General features: G+C 37.5%; 1 protein-coding gene across 2 annotated transcripts; it reads left to right on the plus strand.

Annotated features, from left to right (window-relative positions):
* Positions 1–571: 571 nt before the first annotated feature.
* ushbp1 (Usher syndrome 1C binding protein 1) lies at positions 572–16,711 on the plus strand. Of its 2 annotated transcripts, none has more exons than XM_015006189.2 (14): positions 572–760; positions 1,492–1,715; positions 1,784–1,938; positions 3,022–3,185; positions 3,780–3,968; positions 4,046–4,302; positions 4,831–4,971; positions 5,085–5,173; positions 5,247–5,358; positions 5,435–5,669; positions 7,529–7,684; positions 8,327–8,424; positions 9,895–10,017; positions 11,661–16,711. In XM_015006189.2, exons 1-14 carry the CDS (start codon positions 755–757, stop codon positions 11,824–11,826), a joined length of 2,115 nt encoding a protein of 704 aa, XP_014861675.2. In that variant the 5' UTR covers positions 572–754; the 3' UTR covers positions 11,827–16,711. The 2 variants fall into 2 exon arrangements, with proteins under 2 accessions (XP_014861675.2, XP_014861676.2); XM_015006190.2 differs by having other exon boundaries at positions 1,799–1,938.
* The last annotated feature ends 2,319 nt before the right edge of the window (positions 16,712–19,030 follow it).

Genomic DNA, 19,030 nt, shown 5'->3' on the forward strand with positions numbered 1-19,030 from the left:
TTTGTTAACTACACTTCCATTGCCTCACATTTAACTCATTTGTTTATACTTAAACTAGGCTTATTATTACCCATTGAAAAGTTGTATAAAAAGCCATAAAGTCATATTTTACTGCAGTAGAAGAATCTCAGACAAAATAATTCTAGTCTTTACCTGGACTACACTCATTTATATTATGTTACTTTAAGAGTTCATGATGACATTCTCTCTTATAAGGTTCCCACAACTTGTGGAAGAAAAATATGCTCACACAATCACAGATTCCACACCATATGTAAAAGTGGGATTGAGGTATTTTTCCAAATATTAATCTTCTGCCTTTTTCAGAATTCACTCACATTTTTGCAGTGGAAAAGCTCAAAGTCTCATATTTACAACTAAAGGTAACATAGTTTCGTGATTGTGATATAAAATGGCAATATGTGGCTGGTGAATGCTTAATATTGCCCATTTCCAAAGACCCAGACAGGAGCTGAGTCTGCATGGAAACTAACTGCGACCAAAACAGGAAAGGACACAAAGTGAAGGGGAATGGGTGTGGATGTCTCTCCGAGTGTTTCCCACTGACTTCATTCATCACAGTTAACAGAGTTAGACAGACATGCAGCAGGACAGCAATCTGCTGCCTTCACTCAGGGACTGACCTCTGGCCTCTTACTGCACAAAACAGCAGGACCAAAAAGAAAATCTCCACGTTTTTGTTTTTTCAAATGTTAAGGATTGTTATACTCTGGAGACATCAAAAACAAGAAAGATGGAGGTAAGTGAGTCATGCTGAAATGTTTGTTTGGTTTTAGATTAAATCCATTACACTGTCCGTACAGTAAAGTAGCCAAGTTCCACTTTAATAAATGTTTGGTTAAAGTGTTTCCAGCTGTTTTAAGAAGTAAACTCTTGGCAGGACTTTTGAGAGATAATTGTTGTGGAACTGAAGAGTGGGTAAATACTTTCCTCTGCTACTTTCCACACTCATGTCAGTGTGAGCTAAAAAAACATGTCACCATTTGTCTTGCAAAAGAAATACATGCATGAGATGCAGTGATAGCCTCTGACACCGTTGAGGAGTTCTTGAAAGTCAGGGATCAGGAATGTGAAACATGCTGTCCTCTCTGGTCAGCAGAAAAACATTTTGGAATTCAAGCAATTAAAATAAGCATGTGTGAAATCTAGATATTCTCCAAGTAGTTTTTTATTTTCACTTTACAATTATTTGTTTTGTGCTGTGTGTGTTTATCTGAAAATCTTAGTTAAAACAATAGATGGTGTGATCTGCAAATGTTTGTTGGGCAGGAAGTTGGATCTCAGGATGTTTTTGGTTTCCTCCTTTTCCGCCTTGAACAATGGCTTTACAGTTTGATGCCAGCTTCATGATAGACTTTTAATCCAAAGCAAATAACATGAGCAAACCATTTAGATTGAGTGTTAAAACATCATAATTTAGCAAGAAAATGTTGAAATATTTAAGGTTATTTCTTGACTGGGTCTCTATAGGATTCCAAAAGAAGCAGATGTAACAGCCTTGATACCAGCTCCCTGTTTAACAAGGATGTGCTGAGCCATGGTGGCTTTGTGACCTTTGACCCTGAAGCCTCTGAGCCTCTGATTGGCCATGAGCCCACACCAGCAGAGGTGGCTCAGTGCGAAGCAGAAGTAAGCACCCTGCTCAGCATCATCGCTGATTTAAACAAGAAGATGGGATCGCTAAAGGCTCCGAGGTGAGTAAAGTTGCCAAATAAATGATTCTTTCAGATAACTCATGATTCAGCGTATGACTCGTCTGAAGGGTTGACTCTTCCAGTGATCCAGGAGACACGAGACCGCCACGTCCGTCCAGACCTCTGGTTCCCCCGGACCTTCTGTCTCACCGGCTGCTCAGAAGCAGCCCAGAGAGCAGCTCTGCTTCTGCTGCCGCATCCAAACATCCAGCAACCAGCCAAGGTGGGCATGAGGAAGTGCTGTTCATACTGAATTAGGAACAAAAATGTCAAGCTGTCCAGCTTTGTGAAGTAAAATGCATTGAAATCTAAATGCGGAACAACAAAACAGATTTGAATTTCAGGAACTGAAAGCAATGCAAATGCAAGCAAAGCAAAGCTGTTGGGTCAGTTTAAAGTTAGTTTCCAAAATGAAATTTACATTTTACACAACAGACATTTTTGCCTATTTATGGCCCTATACTGTATAGACACAACAATCACACATCGATCAAGTCATACCCAAAGGGAATGTAGAGACCAGCTAACAGACATGATGTTGGACTGTGGGAGGAAGAAGCCAGAAAAGGTCAGAATTTGAACTCAAGACCTTCTTGCTGCAAAAACTTATTACATTTGAAATAAGACAAAATTAACATGCAAGTTAATTTCAGCAATATACAGGAGTTTGTTTTAAATCCTTAACATTGACTTCAAAAGTACTAGCTCCACTATCATATTAGTTCTCTTATAGTGTGGGAAAAATGTCTTGTTATAAGTGAAATAATCTGCTAATGGAACTAATATTTTTTAATCAGTATGAAGGAATTAAAAACATGACAATAAAAACTAAACATTACATATGGATACCACGCTGTTTTTTTCATAGACTTTTGTTTGTTTGTTTTTTTAATATATTGAAGTTGGTTATAGATTTTAAATTAACAGGGAGTGAGTTACAAATTGTGGAACCTACAGAGAGAGTAGTTTGAGCAAAAGTGGTTCCATACAATCTCTATAACATTTTTTTAGTTTGAAATTAAGCACCAGACATTTTTAAGGGGTTTGAACAATAGAAAACTACTATTGTTAAAAAAAAGTATGTCACACAAAAACAAAGCAAACCCTGTGGCTAAAAAGAAAAACATTACTTACTATCTGTGCCTATTATAGAGCTCATTAGTTTTGCCTCTTCTACATAAAAACATTCCCATATCCTTTCTGGTAAAACGTTATTACTATAAAAGCCCCTGAATTAGAGCTAATGATTCATATGTTGAGCTGAGTGCTTTTAAACGTTACTGCACCTCTACTCTTTACCCGCTAGGGGGCGGTGGTGTCGTCTGGACACAACTGCAGGAGGTTTTATCATCGGTGGAGGACTCGATCAGCTTCAGAAGGACGTGGGCTGCTCCAATCACAGCCTCCGACCAGAACAAGGACACGGAGCACCTGAGAGCTGCTCAGGAGAACTGGACCAAAGCCACACAGGTGATGAACTGCAGGGAAACAGCTCTAACATTTAACCTGACATCAGAGTTGGGTAGTTACAGTTACTCAGTTACATTTAGCTGAGTAAAGTTTTGAAAGAAATGTGGAGTATTTTTTACTAATATATATATATATATATATATATATATATATATATATATATATATATATATATATATATATATATATATATGTGTGTGTGTGTGTGTGTGTGTGTGTGTGTATGTGTGTGTGTGTGTGTGTGTGTGTGTGTCATTTTTAAAGAAATTTTGCTTTTACCTTATTTTATAATTACATTATTGATATAGATTATTTTCACTTTGATCTAAAATACCAAAAATGTCCACATAACTTTATTTTGATCCGTCTGATGATGTCATTTTTAAATATTAACTGATTGATGTTTTGATCAGTTAATTGATAGCTTTTTTACCAAATACTTTTTTACTTTTTTTTGAGTACAAATACGTTAAAGTATTGCTACTTTAGTACATTTCTTGGCTCTCTTTCCACCTCTGGTTGAAATATTTGTTGTTACAGCCGTGAAATAAACAAACACCAGTGAGTTTTGTAAATATATTCCGCTGGTTGCAGATGCTGGAGGAAATAGAGAGAGACTTTGGGATTTCATGTTCTGTGGGAATGCCGAAGGAGCAGCACCTGGACGACTTCTTGGATCTGGAAAAACACGAGTCTGTTCTCAGGAACAACATGCAGAGTCACAATGATGAGCTGCAGAGAGCTCCAAGTAACATTTTCTCACTGGAAGACGAGAAAAACAAGGTGGGGAAAATGTTTTTGTTTTGTTTCATTGCTTTAACTCTACAGTTTTTAGAATAAACTAAGGTGGTTTTTTTTAGGTGCTCCACCTGGCTGGTCTCCACAAGACCTGGAGGTCTGACAGGTTTTCTCCTTCATACCGGCCTCCTTCAGGAGCTCTCAGTCCCGATCGACCGCCTCCTTCCTACCCTGGTTCACCTTTACTCCACAGAAGGACGTCCAGAGCTGCGACTCCTCTGTCTTTGGGTGGGGACGGGACTCCGCTGGGCTGTGTGACCCCGAGCAGTCCCTGCCCCAGCCCCATCAGCCTGGAGTCAGAGACCGACAGACTGAACAGGTGAGACCAAGACTTACCAGAAACAAGCCAGAGCAAAACGCTGAACAGCAGCTGTAAACTGAGACTGAAATACAGCTTGGTTGGTCTTGTAGAAACATGTGAACATGTGTTTCACAGATAGAAGTTTGATTGTTGCACCAAGAGAAGCTTTTCCAACATGTCTTTCACATATTGTGACCTTAGACACATTCAATTTTTCCCAGATATTTAAAATGTGAAGATTTTTCTATATGTAAAAGAAACTGGAACAGACATTTTTTATATCTGCGGAAAGCAATGAATGAAGGTTTAAAAGGAATATTTTATGCTAATTTAAAATTTTGCATGTTTTTTTACTTACCTTTGAGTTTTTACTGCTTCTTCTCTGCTTTAACCTCCCAAAATCCTGAGGTGCATCACTTAGTTGTTAATATTGTTCTAGTTTTGCTGATACTAATATGTTAAAGCATCACTATCATCACTAATACCAATATTAATGCCTATATATCATCCATACCCAGTTAAAAGCTTTAAATCCTGTTGTCTCAGATGCATTGAGAGGCTGAAGGCCAGAAACGAGCGTCTGACTGCGGCTCTGGAGCGAAGGAAGGCGGATTCGGAGCAAATCAGTCTAAAACTGTGTCGACTGGAGTCTGACTGCTCTGCCCTGCAGATGGCTCTTAGATACAGGTATTTATCATCCACACCTGACACATTAACATTTAAACTTATATTAAATGTTATATTTAATATAAATGTTATATTCTGAGTAGAGGTTCTGTCCTGTGTTTGTTGTCCGACAGTGAGGAGTGTGAGGAGGCCTACGGCGAGCTGCTGTTTCTTTATGAAGCCAAGCTGCAGCAATGTCCCCCTCTGCAGATACACTCAGCAGGTGATCATCAAGTTTTATGCAAAAAAACAAACTTTGATCCTGAATCACACATTTTACATTTTCCTCCAACCAGAGCCAATGTGTGACATGCAGCAATCAGCTCAGAACCCGGAGATGGGAACTGAGGAGTTATCCACCTCTTTCTGCACAGCTGGAGTCACAGAAGAAACCCAGACGAGGCACAGGTGACGTTTGTTAGGATCCAGAAAAAATAATATATATATACACATACTAACAAGTCGAAGTCTGTTAACGCCACAGAACTCCAGATCCAGCAGACCGGGAAGCAATTCTCCGACAACAAATCGAGCGACTGAAAAGGGAACGGGCAGCCATTTGCCCAGCAAAGCCAGGTCCAGGAGCCGAGGTCAGACTGAGCTCAGAAACCGGTCAAGCGGTCGGTACCAGATGGGGCCACATGATGAAGGACCACAGCAAACCTCCTGAGAGCAAGAGGGAGAAAGCATCGCTGTTTTATGAGCTGATCTCAGTCAGGGTAGGAGATTTATTTTTGTTTTTGTTTTTTCAACAAAAGTCAGTTTTCTTTATTAGCTGCAGACATATACAAAACAAATTTCCTACACAACACAGAACAAAGTTGGCTTTAGTTTCAAAACCCAGTGCTAAGTTTTAAAGAGGACCTATCATGCTAAATTCACATTTTGAATGTTTTTATTGTTCTATTCTCTCTACTTCTTCTAAAAATAGCCCAAGTGCTTAATAAAACCACCCAGCCATCTGTTGGCAATAAGTTAATGTGTTTGGAAAAATTAGTCATTTCAAAAACCTTCTCAATGAAACATCACAAACCAGCAAGCACAACCCATTACCTATAGAAACCCCAGAACCCAAGCAGAGCTCCAGTTTGGTCAGCTGGTTTACCGCTGTATGTGCTGTACAATGGCTGCTGGAAAAGACAACTGTTTTGTAATGTCTTACCATCCAGAAACCACTTGCTGCATTCTTGTTGGTTATGCAGGAGGCTCTACTTCTGCTTTTCAAAGATTTACGGTGCTATAGTTGGGGATTACGTTGAGTTCAGAGTCACATTTACATAGCTTGTGTCAACCTTCTAGTGCCAATATTTTTCTAATGTGACTGTATTATAGTCCAACTGTCAAATACAGTCCATTTTATTAAAATTTGAAAATTAAAAAGAACTTCCCCAAAGACAGAACTCAAACTTGAAAATAAAGACTTTTCTGAGCATTTTGATTCCAACATGACTGCAGTGTGTCGAAAACAAAGTGAACATAGCTGGTAAAAACTCTTTATTAGCACCTCTGACAATATGATTGTCTTTCAGTGTAGATAAATACATTGTTTAAGCTGTTATTACTAATAATTGTTAGCAGCAGACTTTCCACAGCAACACATTTAACTGAGGTGTAATTCCAATATTTGTGCTCCAACTTTCAAGGCAAAACAAACCTATTATATTTATCCAATTCCATTATTTTCTCTTAATAGGTTTGTTAAAATTCCTACTAAGAGATTCCAAAGTCCAAATTGGAAAAAAATCAACAAAATTCACCTGGAAACAAGTATTCTGACTTGGACATCCAATGATCTCTAGAGTCCAAATTTTACAATAAATGAGGCTTTTTAGCAACAGCTAACAGTTTGTATTTTATTAAAAACACAGAATGAACAGAACTGTAAACCCTCTTTTTGTTTGCTCAGTCGTTAAATGTAAACACTGGTGAGATATAAGCTGTTGTCAGCCTGTTTTGTGTCATTTTTAGCAGCCTACTTAGCACAAAAATACACAAATTGATCAAAACAGTAACAAAAAGCTGTGAAAAGCTCATTTACTGCCGCAGCTTAACAACATTTTTAACATTTTTAAAAATGAACACATTTACAAGTAGCAGTCCATCTAATCTTTTAAATATTTCTCTGATTACTAAAGAGCAAAAGTTAGAAAAAGGAAAAAAATATGGTCTGCAGCCTGATTGTTGTGAAAATATGCTCAGTTTCAGGGCTCTAAATATTTCACCAGCCAGCAGTTTTTATTACATATTCAACACTAAAACACTTTTACAAGAGCACTTTTGCAATAAGACCAAGTTTAATGAATACTAAAAGACAGGAATCCTAGTATTAACTATATTTAACTATATTTTTTGGTTCCTCACAACCAATTGAAACACTTATATTTATAAACTAAATGGAGCTGCAAGCAGTCATAAAAACTAAAAATTACCGTTCTACTACTGTCCAAGTCAAAAATAACAGTCGGTTTTTACTTTCTGGCTTCCTTTAACTATGAAAGTTTTTAGTTGTGCCACTTAACACAAACTATGCTGCTATGAATTGTCCTTGTTTATCATAGATTGTGTTTTTTTTGTCCAGGAAGAGATGTCAAATCTTCGAGCTTTAATCCGTCTGAAGGAGAAGGAGCTGCGATGTCTTGAATGGGGCTTAATGGGACAGAAGTCTCAGGAAGCAGCTGGAGTTTTCATCCCAGAAAACCTCAGAGACGAGGCGGAAGATCGGAAGACCGAACAGGTATGAAGCGCTCCAACTGCAGCAAAGATGACTTCATTTAAAAAAAAAAAATATGAGCAAATAATACAAAGTCAAGGTGAAAGGACCGAGAGGGAGTAGGACCCACGCTCATGAGAGAGATCCGATTCAAATCCGGCTCTCCCACCTGGGAAATCACGTCTTCCAAAGCAGGATCCCTCCAGGCCGAGTCAGATATTTTAGTTCCTCAAGGTCTTCTGCTCGCCCGTCCTGTCCCTGCAGCAAGAAGTCATGCCGCACCTCTCACCTCAGTCTGTCAGAAGACAGAAAAAAAACTGCATGAGTGACTGACATTGAGGACAAGTTTTGAGTTTGATACAGCAACTCAGGAAAGAATTCACAGAATGTTTCAGCTTTATTACAAATTATGTTAAATTATCCATTTAATGGAAATTTTACATACAAATATATTATGATGGATGGATGGATGGATGGATGGATGGATGGATGGATGGATGGATGGATGGATGGATGGATGGGTGGATGGGTGGATGGATGGATGGATGGATCCAACGGGTTTTGGAACCAGATTTCTGAAATGACTTGTTGCTAGGAAACCTTCTGAATTGTTATTTCTGGTGTTTTTAGTCGTTCTTTCTGCTCATTATCATGTTTATGTTTCAGAGGTTTGGTGAAAACGCTGCCAAACCTGTTAATGACGGTGAAATCACGAGTTCTCTGACCCGACCCATTCTGAAAGAGCTGCAGGCCGTCCTACAGAGGTGAGAACGGACCTCTGTATGTCAGAGTTTAATGGTTTCCTTTTATATTTCTGTTATATAGATAATAAAATGTACTTTTTAAAATCTAAGCCAAGAAATCCTTTCTATTCTATTTGGAGATGAGAAGCTAGAGTATAAAAATAAAGTCAAATTTCAAGAGGGAATCTGAAACCAAAATATCAACCTTATCAAGCTGGTATTGATCCGATACTGATACAGACTTGGTATTGATATTATCAATACATTTGATCAACTGGCCTATTTTTACTTAGTGAGATGTTTAAAGCTTAACCCTTGCTTCTCCACATCTATAATCTTCCTTTGTGTTTCTGTCTGATTGAACAAAACCAATAGTCCATCGGTGTCCAAAGTGCGGCTCAGGGCCATTTGCGGCAACTAAACTGATTTTTTGCTGCTCCTATGATACAAATTTGTCCACGACGTAGCTGACTGTATGCAGACTTTTTTCAATTAGGTCAAAACTATTACCCACAAATTAAAATTTTCTCACAAAAATTTTAGAAAAAACAACGTGTATCTTTTAATAACTACAGTTTTGATATCAAACCACAACTATCCACATAGACACCAACAAAGACTTTGGTACACCCAAATCTGCTTTTAATTACATTCTTGACAGTTTTTCAAATAAAAGCCTAAATCATGTTTTTTTATTGCTGCAAATAAACTCAATCTTTTTTTTTTAGTTTTCTTCTGTCAACCCCACACTAAATTAGTAAAGTGGTTGCCTTTCTTTCAATAACGGATACATGCAAAATCATGTTTTAAAATTTTGGATCTAAATTTACATATTCCTTTACTACAAAAAAATCTATGTTCTTTGTTTAATTAAAATATTTCTGCTTAGTTTGTTGTTGAGCAGCAAAAAACGGTTCTCAATAAAATGTTTTGTGAATTTAGTTTTTTAAGAGTGATAATTTTGGCCTGTTACAAAAAATCTGGACACTCCTGTAGTAGACTTCTAAAGGCCACTAGTTTAGTGCTAAAACCTAGTTCACACCACACTTTTCAGCTTCTTGTTTAAAAACAAATATGGAAACCTCGTAATATTTTTCCTCCACTTGGAGATTATTTACTGCCTTGTTTGGTCTTTCACATGAAATCCCAATAAAATACACCGAAGTAAAGTCTCTCCAAAGCACCATTTTTATTGTTTGAGGAAACTATTGTTTGGAGTGATGCTCCCAGAATGAAAAAGGTGACATGCGGTGATGCAGGTTTTGTTCTGTTGCTAGGTAACAGACTTTAACATAAAGAACTCTGCAGAGACCTTCCTCTTTCTCTTCTAACCTTGAGAGATAAACACTTTATTTAAAATTACACTCCTTGTCAGGCCAAGGATGAAGTAAAGAAAATAACTCTTTTCTTAACTATTGTATTATTGCTGTGAGCAGACATCTTTTGTTAACTGAGTTACCTTCTGATCCACTTGTTTTGTTTATCTGTCAGGGAACAAGCCCTGAAGAGGAGGCTGGCCATGGTCCACGACTCGCTGAACTCCGCTCTCGCAAACGGCGCCCCCCACAGGAAGGACAACGCAGAGCAGATCGCTCTACTCACACAGGCGCACAGGTAAATATCGACAGCACACACACTGCTTCAATGCCCACTTTAAGCAAACTGCTTACTGACTATCACTGTTACTCCCAAACGTTACAAGCTGGGATGGTGGAATAATTCAGCAAATGATTGGATATAAATGAATTTGGTGTGATAATTCTCTGTCTTTTTCACAACGCATTGCAAGACTATAACTTAAATTTAAGTCCAAACTCAACTTCCTGTATCATAAGATATCATCAGAGGTGGGCAGAGTAAACAAAAATTATACTCAAGTAAAAGTAGCACTACTTCAACATATTTTTACTCAGGTAAAAGTAAAAAACATCCATCCAAGAAATTACTCAAGTAAGAGTAAAAAAGTAACCAAATTATCAATCATTTAATATTTAAAAATTACATAATCAGATGGAACAAAATATAAAGTTATCAGTTTCTTTCAAGAAAAAACTTATGAAGCTTTAACATAAACTGCAGGTGTGTGGCTGTGTCTGGTGAAAGTTTGGTTTGGTTTCAGACATTTTCCTCAGGTAAGAGTACTTTATTTTAAAATTACTCAAGTCAAGGTAAAAGTGCAGCGTAGTAAATAGTAAATGTAATTGAGTAAATGTAACTAGTAACTACCCGACGCTATTAGTTCTGCTAGGAAAACACTTGTATGATCATTATGCCAAAGTTTGATAATAGAAATATTTCGTACAGGCAGGTTCTTATGTCCACACTATAGAAACGGGATTTATTATACGTTTTATAACCTTTTCTTACACCTCACTGCAGTTTGTGTTTTTCTCTTAATTGATCGTCTTTAATTAATAAAAGCCATCTCTGTGACGATCTGTGTTTTTGTTTATTTATTTCTTGTTTTTTTCTGTGTCCTTGTTTCCCCATGAGTCTCTGTGATGTCCTGTCCTCCCTGTTGATTGATCCCAGCTGTGCATAGTCTTTCCTGATTACCCTCCCTGTGTATTTAAACCCACCTGTTGTCTTTGTCTCTTGTCGGGTCTACTCTTACGTTCTCTGCTCTCCAGTTGAACTGTATAGACCTGGTTAGCGTTAGCTCTCGTTTTCAGTCCTCTATGTATCAGTAGCTACCGGTAATTAGCTGTGTGCTAAACTCTCTGCCGTGCCGCCTGTGTTGAACTGTTTTTGAACGTTCATCCTCACCACCTCTCATTCACCTAATCACGACAATCTCATTGGTATACGGTTGTTTATAAGTGTCACTCCTCGTTCCGCTCAATATATTTTTGCGCAATGTTCCAGAAATCAAATCAAATCAAAGTCCTTTCTTGCACTATACTGCAGCAATTAAGGATTGGAGAGAGGTTTAATATTGTGTACTTTCATATCACTGGTAATTTTAAATAACCTGAATTTTACTAGTTAATTTGTTTTAAGGGTGTCTCAGTTTAAGAATGAGAATGTTTTAATGATTACCTAACCCTACTGGGTGTTATTTTATACTTTTAGTGTTGTTGACTGTTCAAGACATAAGGGTTAAATGTATGTGATTATTGACAGTGAAACTACATAATATTGTCGTTTCCCCTCCCTTTGTGTTGCCCTTCCCTATCAGGTTGTTACTACAAATACGAATTACCTAAAGGTTGAATGACATGAATGAACTAATCTATATTTTGATGGTTTTATTCCAGTAAAGCTCTGAGTTCCTACAGGCAGATTCGCAGGAAGTATCGGGAGCAGGTGTGGCGGCTGGAGCAGAAGGTTGCAGCCATGATGGAAAGTCAACACAGCCAGAGCGAAGCAGCCAAAGCTGCAGAGGAAGGAGCAGAGTGGAGGAAGGAAGAGACGATTTTATAAAACAAAGGTAGATCCGTCACAGCTAGAAGCTGTCCACATCAGCCTCATGTGCAAATCTGATGTATAAATTATGTTTTTTAAAAACAATTATTCTTATATTCTGCATATGTAAATAGTTGTAGCACTTCTATTATTACTGGCAAAACTACAGGAAGTCAATATTCAAATAAATTAATCATTTATTGCAAATATTTATTATAAATCAGAGGAGTTAAACTCACTTGTGTCTAATGAGCCATTTCTGTGGTGATTTTCCAACCATCCTGCTAAAAGGACCCAATCACAACCAATTTTTCTTTTCATGTCTACGAGATTTTAATTTGAAAATTCAGGCCCAGCCATTTGGTAGAGAAACTGTCCCACAGCATGATAATGCTTCACATTATATGCAATATTTTTCTGCATAATACCGGTTTCAAATGATTAGAAACTCCACATGTTTATGTTCAAGATGGTAGGACAGAAAAGGCTTTCAATTGGCATCAGAATCATAGATATTGACCAAAATGTTTTGCACTAACAAATTTGATTTTGGTTTCAAGTGCTCAGTTTGCAAACATTAAGTTTAAATATGTATGCTTTAATAAAGAGTAAAAGGAACTCTATTCATATCTATATGTATGTACACTATATATTATAAAGAAAATAAAAAAGGAAGATTATTGTACAGTGCAAGAATGATTATTTTGTCACATCTAATTAGTACAAGTCTGTATTTAGTGGAAACTGCAGCCTATTATAGAGCATATCTGTAAATACCTGAATCCAAACACGTGTGAGCGTGTGCTAAACTGCTTAATTATCGCAGACAGATACTTTTACATTGCTATTACCTGACCAAAAGAATAACGTATATCAAAAGTTAACTGAATGGCATCTTTTCTTGACTTTCCTATTTTGAAGAGTGTCTTAGAAAACTGAGTTTCTCTTTAAAATCATATAAATATCCCAAAAGAGAGACTTAGTCACTTAATTTAATGTAAAAAAGTAAAATATACTTGAACAACAAAGTCCTGGTATTGATGATTTTGATTCATTCATTTAAGAAACTTTTACTTGAAATGTAGTCAAATTAGAGATTGTATTTTAATTCATTCATCTATAATTATGCTCTTTCAATAAAAGGAGAATTTAGCTTTTTTTTTTAATCTTTTCTAACCAGTAGCAGTTGTACCATCTGTCTTTTAGAGCCTATGTAGAAAATTAAACAGCAGCACAACAAAGAGAGATGACTGTTTGAAATGGCAAAACTCAAACATAAGACACAATCCTCTTTTTAATAAAACTGTCATGCAGTTTAAATAAAGAATGAACCGTCAGATGATTTGAGGTAGGTGACAGCGGACATGTTAGTTTTCCCATAAAAACCTTCCTTCCAACGGCGCCAGGGGGTGGGGCCCGCAACAATGGCTGATCTTCACACGAAATGTTACGCCAAGCCCATTTGTCTTCTTTGCACCTCCGTGGTCTCACGTTCTTTGCCTTTCACGCTTGACAGTTCAGTTAAAAGGTCAACTCAACCAAACTGCAAAAAAAAATATATAAGAGAAAAAACTTTTTCCCTCTACAGATTACAGTTAAACATTTACTGGTGTGCAAAGAAAAAATGTAAAGTAATAAAAAAAATAAATAAAATAAAAGGTAAATCCATGACCTTTAGTATTTCAGACAGAAAGAATTATAAATAAATGTGAACATATGTTGCTTTCTTTAGATTCAACCAATTGACTGAATTTCTCTAATCTTTTGCAAGTGAAGCACGTCTTCCTCTCTTCTATCACCTTCTCTTTGCCTCTCACTCAATTGTCCATTTTCCAGTGTTTTTTCTCAATTTCCTGCTCCTCCATATTCTCCCAGCTCATCTCTCACCCATCAATCCCCCCCTTGGTCGACCCTGCACCCTGACCTTCGCGCTGCAGCTGTGACCGGCGGTCAGGAGGTTAAGGCAAAGGTTGAGTGTCACACCCACAGGGTCACAGCGATGCTTGGCTGTTGTGTCAGCCACTGAATTGAAGCTTCGGAGTGGCAGACGAGGCGGCGGGGCCTCTGACGCCCCGACTGTTGCCTGAGCTTGCCCTTTCCTGAGCGGAGGTCACCGCAGAGGGCCTTTCCTCCCTCTCATCCCATACCTCCAGGTCACCAACGCTATTGTAATAGCTGCCATTAGAGCGCATGATGCAATTATCATTCAGTTTTATGTTGCCACTCTCCAAGATCTATGTTAAGCTCTTTAGTTCATCAAAGGTTTGTGGAAAACATGGCTGCTGTAACCTCTGGGTGACTCTCGAGTCAAAGGCGAAACAATAACGACAAAAATGGCCCTTTGACAGAAACATTTTACAAGTGAAGGAAACCTGAACCATCATCACCTAAGAGGTGCAAGGAAAATTTTCAATCAACCCAAATAATTAGGTTAAGTTATTATAAAAATATATTTTTAAAATTAAAAACATGTTTTCTGTTTTATAAGATCATGGAAGGTTAATTTATATGAAAGCCTGAGATACAAAATAACCTTAAAAGTTTATAAACTTCATTTTTTTTACTTAAAGTATTGTACAAAGGTATTTGTAGCTTTCCACTTTTTGTCATGTTCATGACATCCTTAAACTTCAGTATATTGTTTAAATTTTATGAGATCAAAACAAGAACAGGGTATAAATGTATATTATGTATTGACTCCTCGACAGAAACACTCTGGTTCACTATATATATTTTAACAAGAGAGAAAATCAAGTTGGTGGTTATTGTCAGTAAGGCAGCTTCTGCCCCACAGTTACCGACGGCAACAGAAACAGGGGGAGGAGCTGTTGGTTGCTGGTTGCTCTGGTAACCACCAACTGCCAAGAGCAGCAGAATAGAACTTAAAACACCAACTGGAGAAACAACTTCTTGAACAAACAAAATAAGAATATACAAACAAATTTTTGACTAACTTCACATCTATAATGTTGTTAAAATAAAATCCTGCCACATATAAGTGAGAATTAAAAAAATTAAATGATTTTTTAAAATAAAAACCTGAAAGTGTGCACATATCTTTGTCAGTGTTCATCTTCCCAAAATGTCTCCAGCACAAAACAGCTGCCTTTAGATGTCGCCTAATTTGAGTTCATTAATTGAAAGAAAAAAAAAGTTGGTTAGAGAGCATTAAGAAAACACAGCATCATGAAGACCAAGCAACAGAGCAGACATATCAGGGATGATAACAGTTGAAGAGCGCCTATGATTGAAAAAATGTCAACTCTCTTTTGTCTAAAACATGTTTAAATCAACACGTGACATGTTCATTTTAAACTGCAAACAAAATAAAATAAACAAATAATGGACTTCAGTTGAAAATATTTTTATTTTTATTTGTAATAACTACACTGTACTTTGTCATAGTTTTGTGCAGTATATTATTGTTATCACCGGTATTATGTTGTTGTTATTGCTAATCTTGTTTTTTATATATTGTTTCGAACACTTTAAGAAGGTTTTCTTATGTGAACCTTTATACCTGTTGCTGCTGTCACACCTGAATTTTCCCCTTTGACAGTAAAAGCTGTTCCTATTCTATGCTAGTTCAGCATAAAAAGTTTACTTTTTGTAATTTATTTTTAAAGCCAGCACACAGGAATCACGGTGCATTCCTAAATCATGAGAAAAAGAATGAAATAATTTCAGCCTCAATTTGAATTTCTCCTTGAAGGTTTGCCCTCACTGGGTTGCAGTTTAGACATTTAAAAATAAGTTTCTTTTTATTTAAACTTCGTGGTGTTTTGTAAAGACTCATGAAGACTGAAACACATTGGTCTAACAATAAAGTTGTTTGCAAGTCTTCATTTTAACAAACAGACATCTATAAGAATCTGCTGTTTTCTTTTGAGCTCCATATTTCAGGATATTTTTCGCTCCTCCCTCACAGCACAGCAGAGTTTTATAAAGCCTGGGAAAAATACCCACACCATTATTAGATAACGGCAGTGGCTGTCAATCAGTGTGGGGGTGGACGCCTGCAGACACGAACACACCGAGGAGGAGGAGGTGAGTCGAAGGAGGCGACCTTTGGGTTTCAGGTCAACTCATTTGCTCTCTGCATTTATCCCTTATTTTAATAAGTTGTCCCGCTGTAAGCTGTATCAAGAGATCACCGCCTGAAAGCGTCCTCTCTCCAAGCCATTAGCTCACCTGTCACAGCCACTCTATATCCCCGCTCATCCCCTCCTCTGCTCTTTATCCATCCACTCTGCGCTGCCGCCATGACCCGATCGCCCTGCTCTCTGGAGCTTTCCGACACAAGTCAACCCAAGCAGAGGTCAGGAGGGTGGAGAGGGGTGCAAAAGGCACCAAAACAAAAAAAGCACACACGCACACACCAAAAAAAAAAGGCTTTGACCTCAATCAAATGGCCGGGCACATCCGCTTTGTGCTCTCGCCCACTCAGATAATGAGAGCAAACAGCTCAGGCCGGCGGACACGGGGGGCGGAGGATAAAGAGTAGAACCATGTTGCATGTAAGTCCATGTAAGGTGATTTCCATGCTTGCTGCAGGATGGTATGTATGCGTGACATTTGACTGAGAAAGTTGCTTGATGATCAAAAATCATCAGCTTGATGAAAGATTGAGAGAGGGAGGAAAAAAAGCATTTTTTAATCTAGAAAAGTGACAATCAGCAAAGCAGCTCGGCAGCAAGCCAACACAGATGCTTAAAAAATGTGTATACTGGGAATAAAATTGTTTTTGACATTAGATCATGTTTCAATATTAGATTAAATAAAGTCGTGAGCAGGTTGGAACTCGCTTTACATCCAGGATCAGGGACAAAACACTCACTCTGTTTAAAATCCTCTAGGAGTTGAAGGGGGAATTAGATTAAAATATTGGTCAAAATAAAAAAAAGGGAAATTAAATGAGAAAATCCCCCACAGAGCATAATACTGCCACCACCATGCTTCACTGTGAGGATGGTGTGTTTAGGATGGTAGTTTTCCACAAACACCAGAATTTTTCATGTTAAATATTTTATTTTAAACTGTAAACAGTACGTTCCATTGCTTTCTTTCAACAGTGGTTTGCATTGAACCTCTTACATTCAGGAAGGACCGGTCCAACCCTTTTTGGGGTTCTAAGCAGATTTTCATTTGGAGTCCCCCAAAACCAGCTTCCCTGTGAGTGTAACATCTCTGCTGTCTTTAGCGTTGTTTGTAATTAGCTTACATCACACCGGTGTTGTTATGGCTGTTATGATTTTAAGCTCAAAGGAGGAGCAAAATAAAATTGGATTTTGAAATACAAAGTGGTATTTAAGTGTGGCATTTTATTTCAACTATTTGAACATAACATCAGCTGGAAAAACCCTAAATTTACAGTAAAGTTAACAAGTGAGAAACATTGCCCATCAGGGATGTCATTTTACCCAGAGTTCTTCTGTCTTTAACCACCTGTACTGGGTTGGGGGGAATCCCAACCCAGAGCTGGACTTTCTGATTAACTTACCAAAGCGCTTCCTTTCAGTTGCTTATCTGCTCTACTGCAGCTTATCTCCAACAGAAAACACCAACAAAAAAGATGGCCGATGCCTTCCGAAGCGTGCAAAGATCTCCTCAGCAGGTCGAGTCTGCTCTGACCTGTCCTGTAAAGAGAATCAGTGTTACGAGTTCAGTCCAGTTTACTGTTCGTTCATCTGAACCCCCAGCACAGGTGGTAGAATACCCAGAAATTGTACTCAAGTAAAAAGTAGCCATCCAAGAAATTAGTCAAGGGTAAACAAGTATATGGTAAAATGTCTACTGAAGTACTGAGTAACTGATCAAAACAACATTTAAGATTTAAAAATTATATAAGCAGGCAAAGCAAAGTACAAATTTATGTGGAAATTTTGGTATTTTAAGGACCAAAATGAAAATAATTAATATAAGTAACATAATTACAAAAAGCAAAATCAGACAAAAGAAACATTTTTCCAAACTTTAATAAAAACAGCAGGTATGTGTCTGCAGCTGGTGAATTTTTGGTGGGCAAAGTATCAAGAAATTTTACTCAAGTTAGAGTAGCAATACTTTATAATAAAGTTACTCAAGTAAAAGTACAGAGCACAATGCAGTATAAATACTCCTAGAAGCTTTTTATTTTTTCAAAAAGTGAATGTAATTGAATAAATGTTTATTATTATTAGATTATCTCAGATTTTGCAGAAACAAAACAAGTAAATGGAAATACAATGAAGCAGGATCAACTAAATAAATAACATAAATTAATAAACCACCTGCCCGTTATTCATCAGTTCCTTATCTGAAAAGGACAGAGGTAAACTTTTATAAAATCCAGCCCCTTTTTCCCTTTTAACTTCTTTCATCTACTCAAACAGTTAAAACAATAACAACAACCAATGAATTAAATAACAGTAGTGATTCTATTTAACATTCAATTCAAGTCCTCATTCCTATGCTACTCAAAAACCAATCTTTTATACATTATTTTAAACAGTTTTAAGTTGGGTAACATCTTAAACAAGTTCCTAGTAACTTCCCAACTCTGACGCCCAGATAATAATAATAACAGATTACCTCATTCTTTGCATAATGTGTTCTCAGTGGTTTTACACCGTTTGACCTAAATTCAAACGCTGCTGACGTTAAACAACCTCCTGAGCGGGTTCTCCTGTGATAACAAAGCCACACTTCTGTTTGCAGTTTAGGGAGATAAACTTACAGAAGATCCCAACAACCGTAGAGAGGAAGACCTAATGAGGTCACTCATGTCAGGATGAGAGCAGTAGATTACAGATAGGAGGTGTTCAGTACGGGGAAAGACGGCAGGAGGAGGGACCTCGACCTAATTCTGTTAAAGCATTTGAGTCTTGTTCACTGAGCTGATTAGGTTAATTTTCTGTCATCCTAAGCACCTTATGTGACCTAGAGGCAATGTCTGGTGTAACAAAGGCCACACACTGGGAGCAACAGATTGCATGCAGATTTACAGGAGAGAAGAGAGAGGCTGATTAGGAACAGAGGGAAACTGTTTGGGCGGTGCAGACAGTTAAGTCCTTGTCTGAAAATGTCAGTGGGAGAAAGGTTTACCTTCAACAGGAAACACTGGAAACTTGTGATCAGTAACTGTTTCAAAGACTCTGATGAACAAGCCAGCTAATTACTTTCTAAGTAGCGCTTTTTTGGAACATAAATCTCTTTGACTTTCAGTGAAAATGACCCATGCAAT

The sequence above is a fragment of the Poecilia mexicana genome, unplaced genomic scaffold, assembly GCF_051168715.1.
Source record: "Poecilia mexicana isolate PSO_F unplaced genomic scaffold, ASM5116871v1 scaffold_4, whole genome shotgun sequence".
Classification (NCBI taxonomy): domain Eukaryota; kingdom Metazoa; phylum Chordata; class Actinopteri; order Cyprinodontiformes; family Poeciliidae; genus Poecilia; species Poecilia mexicana.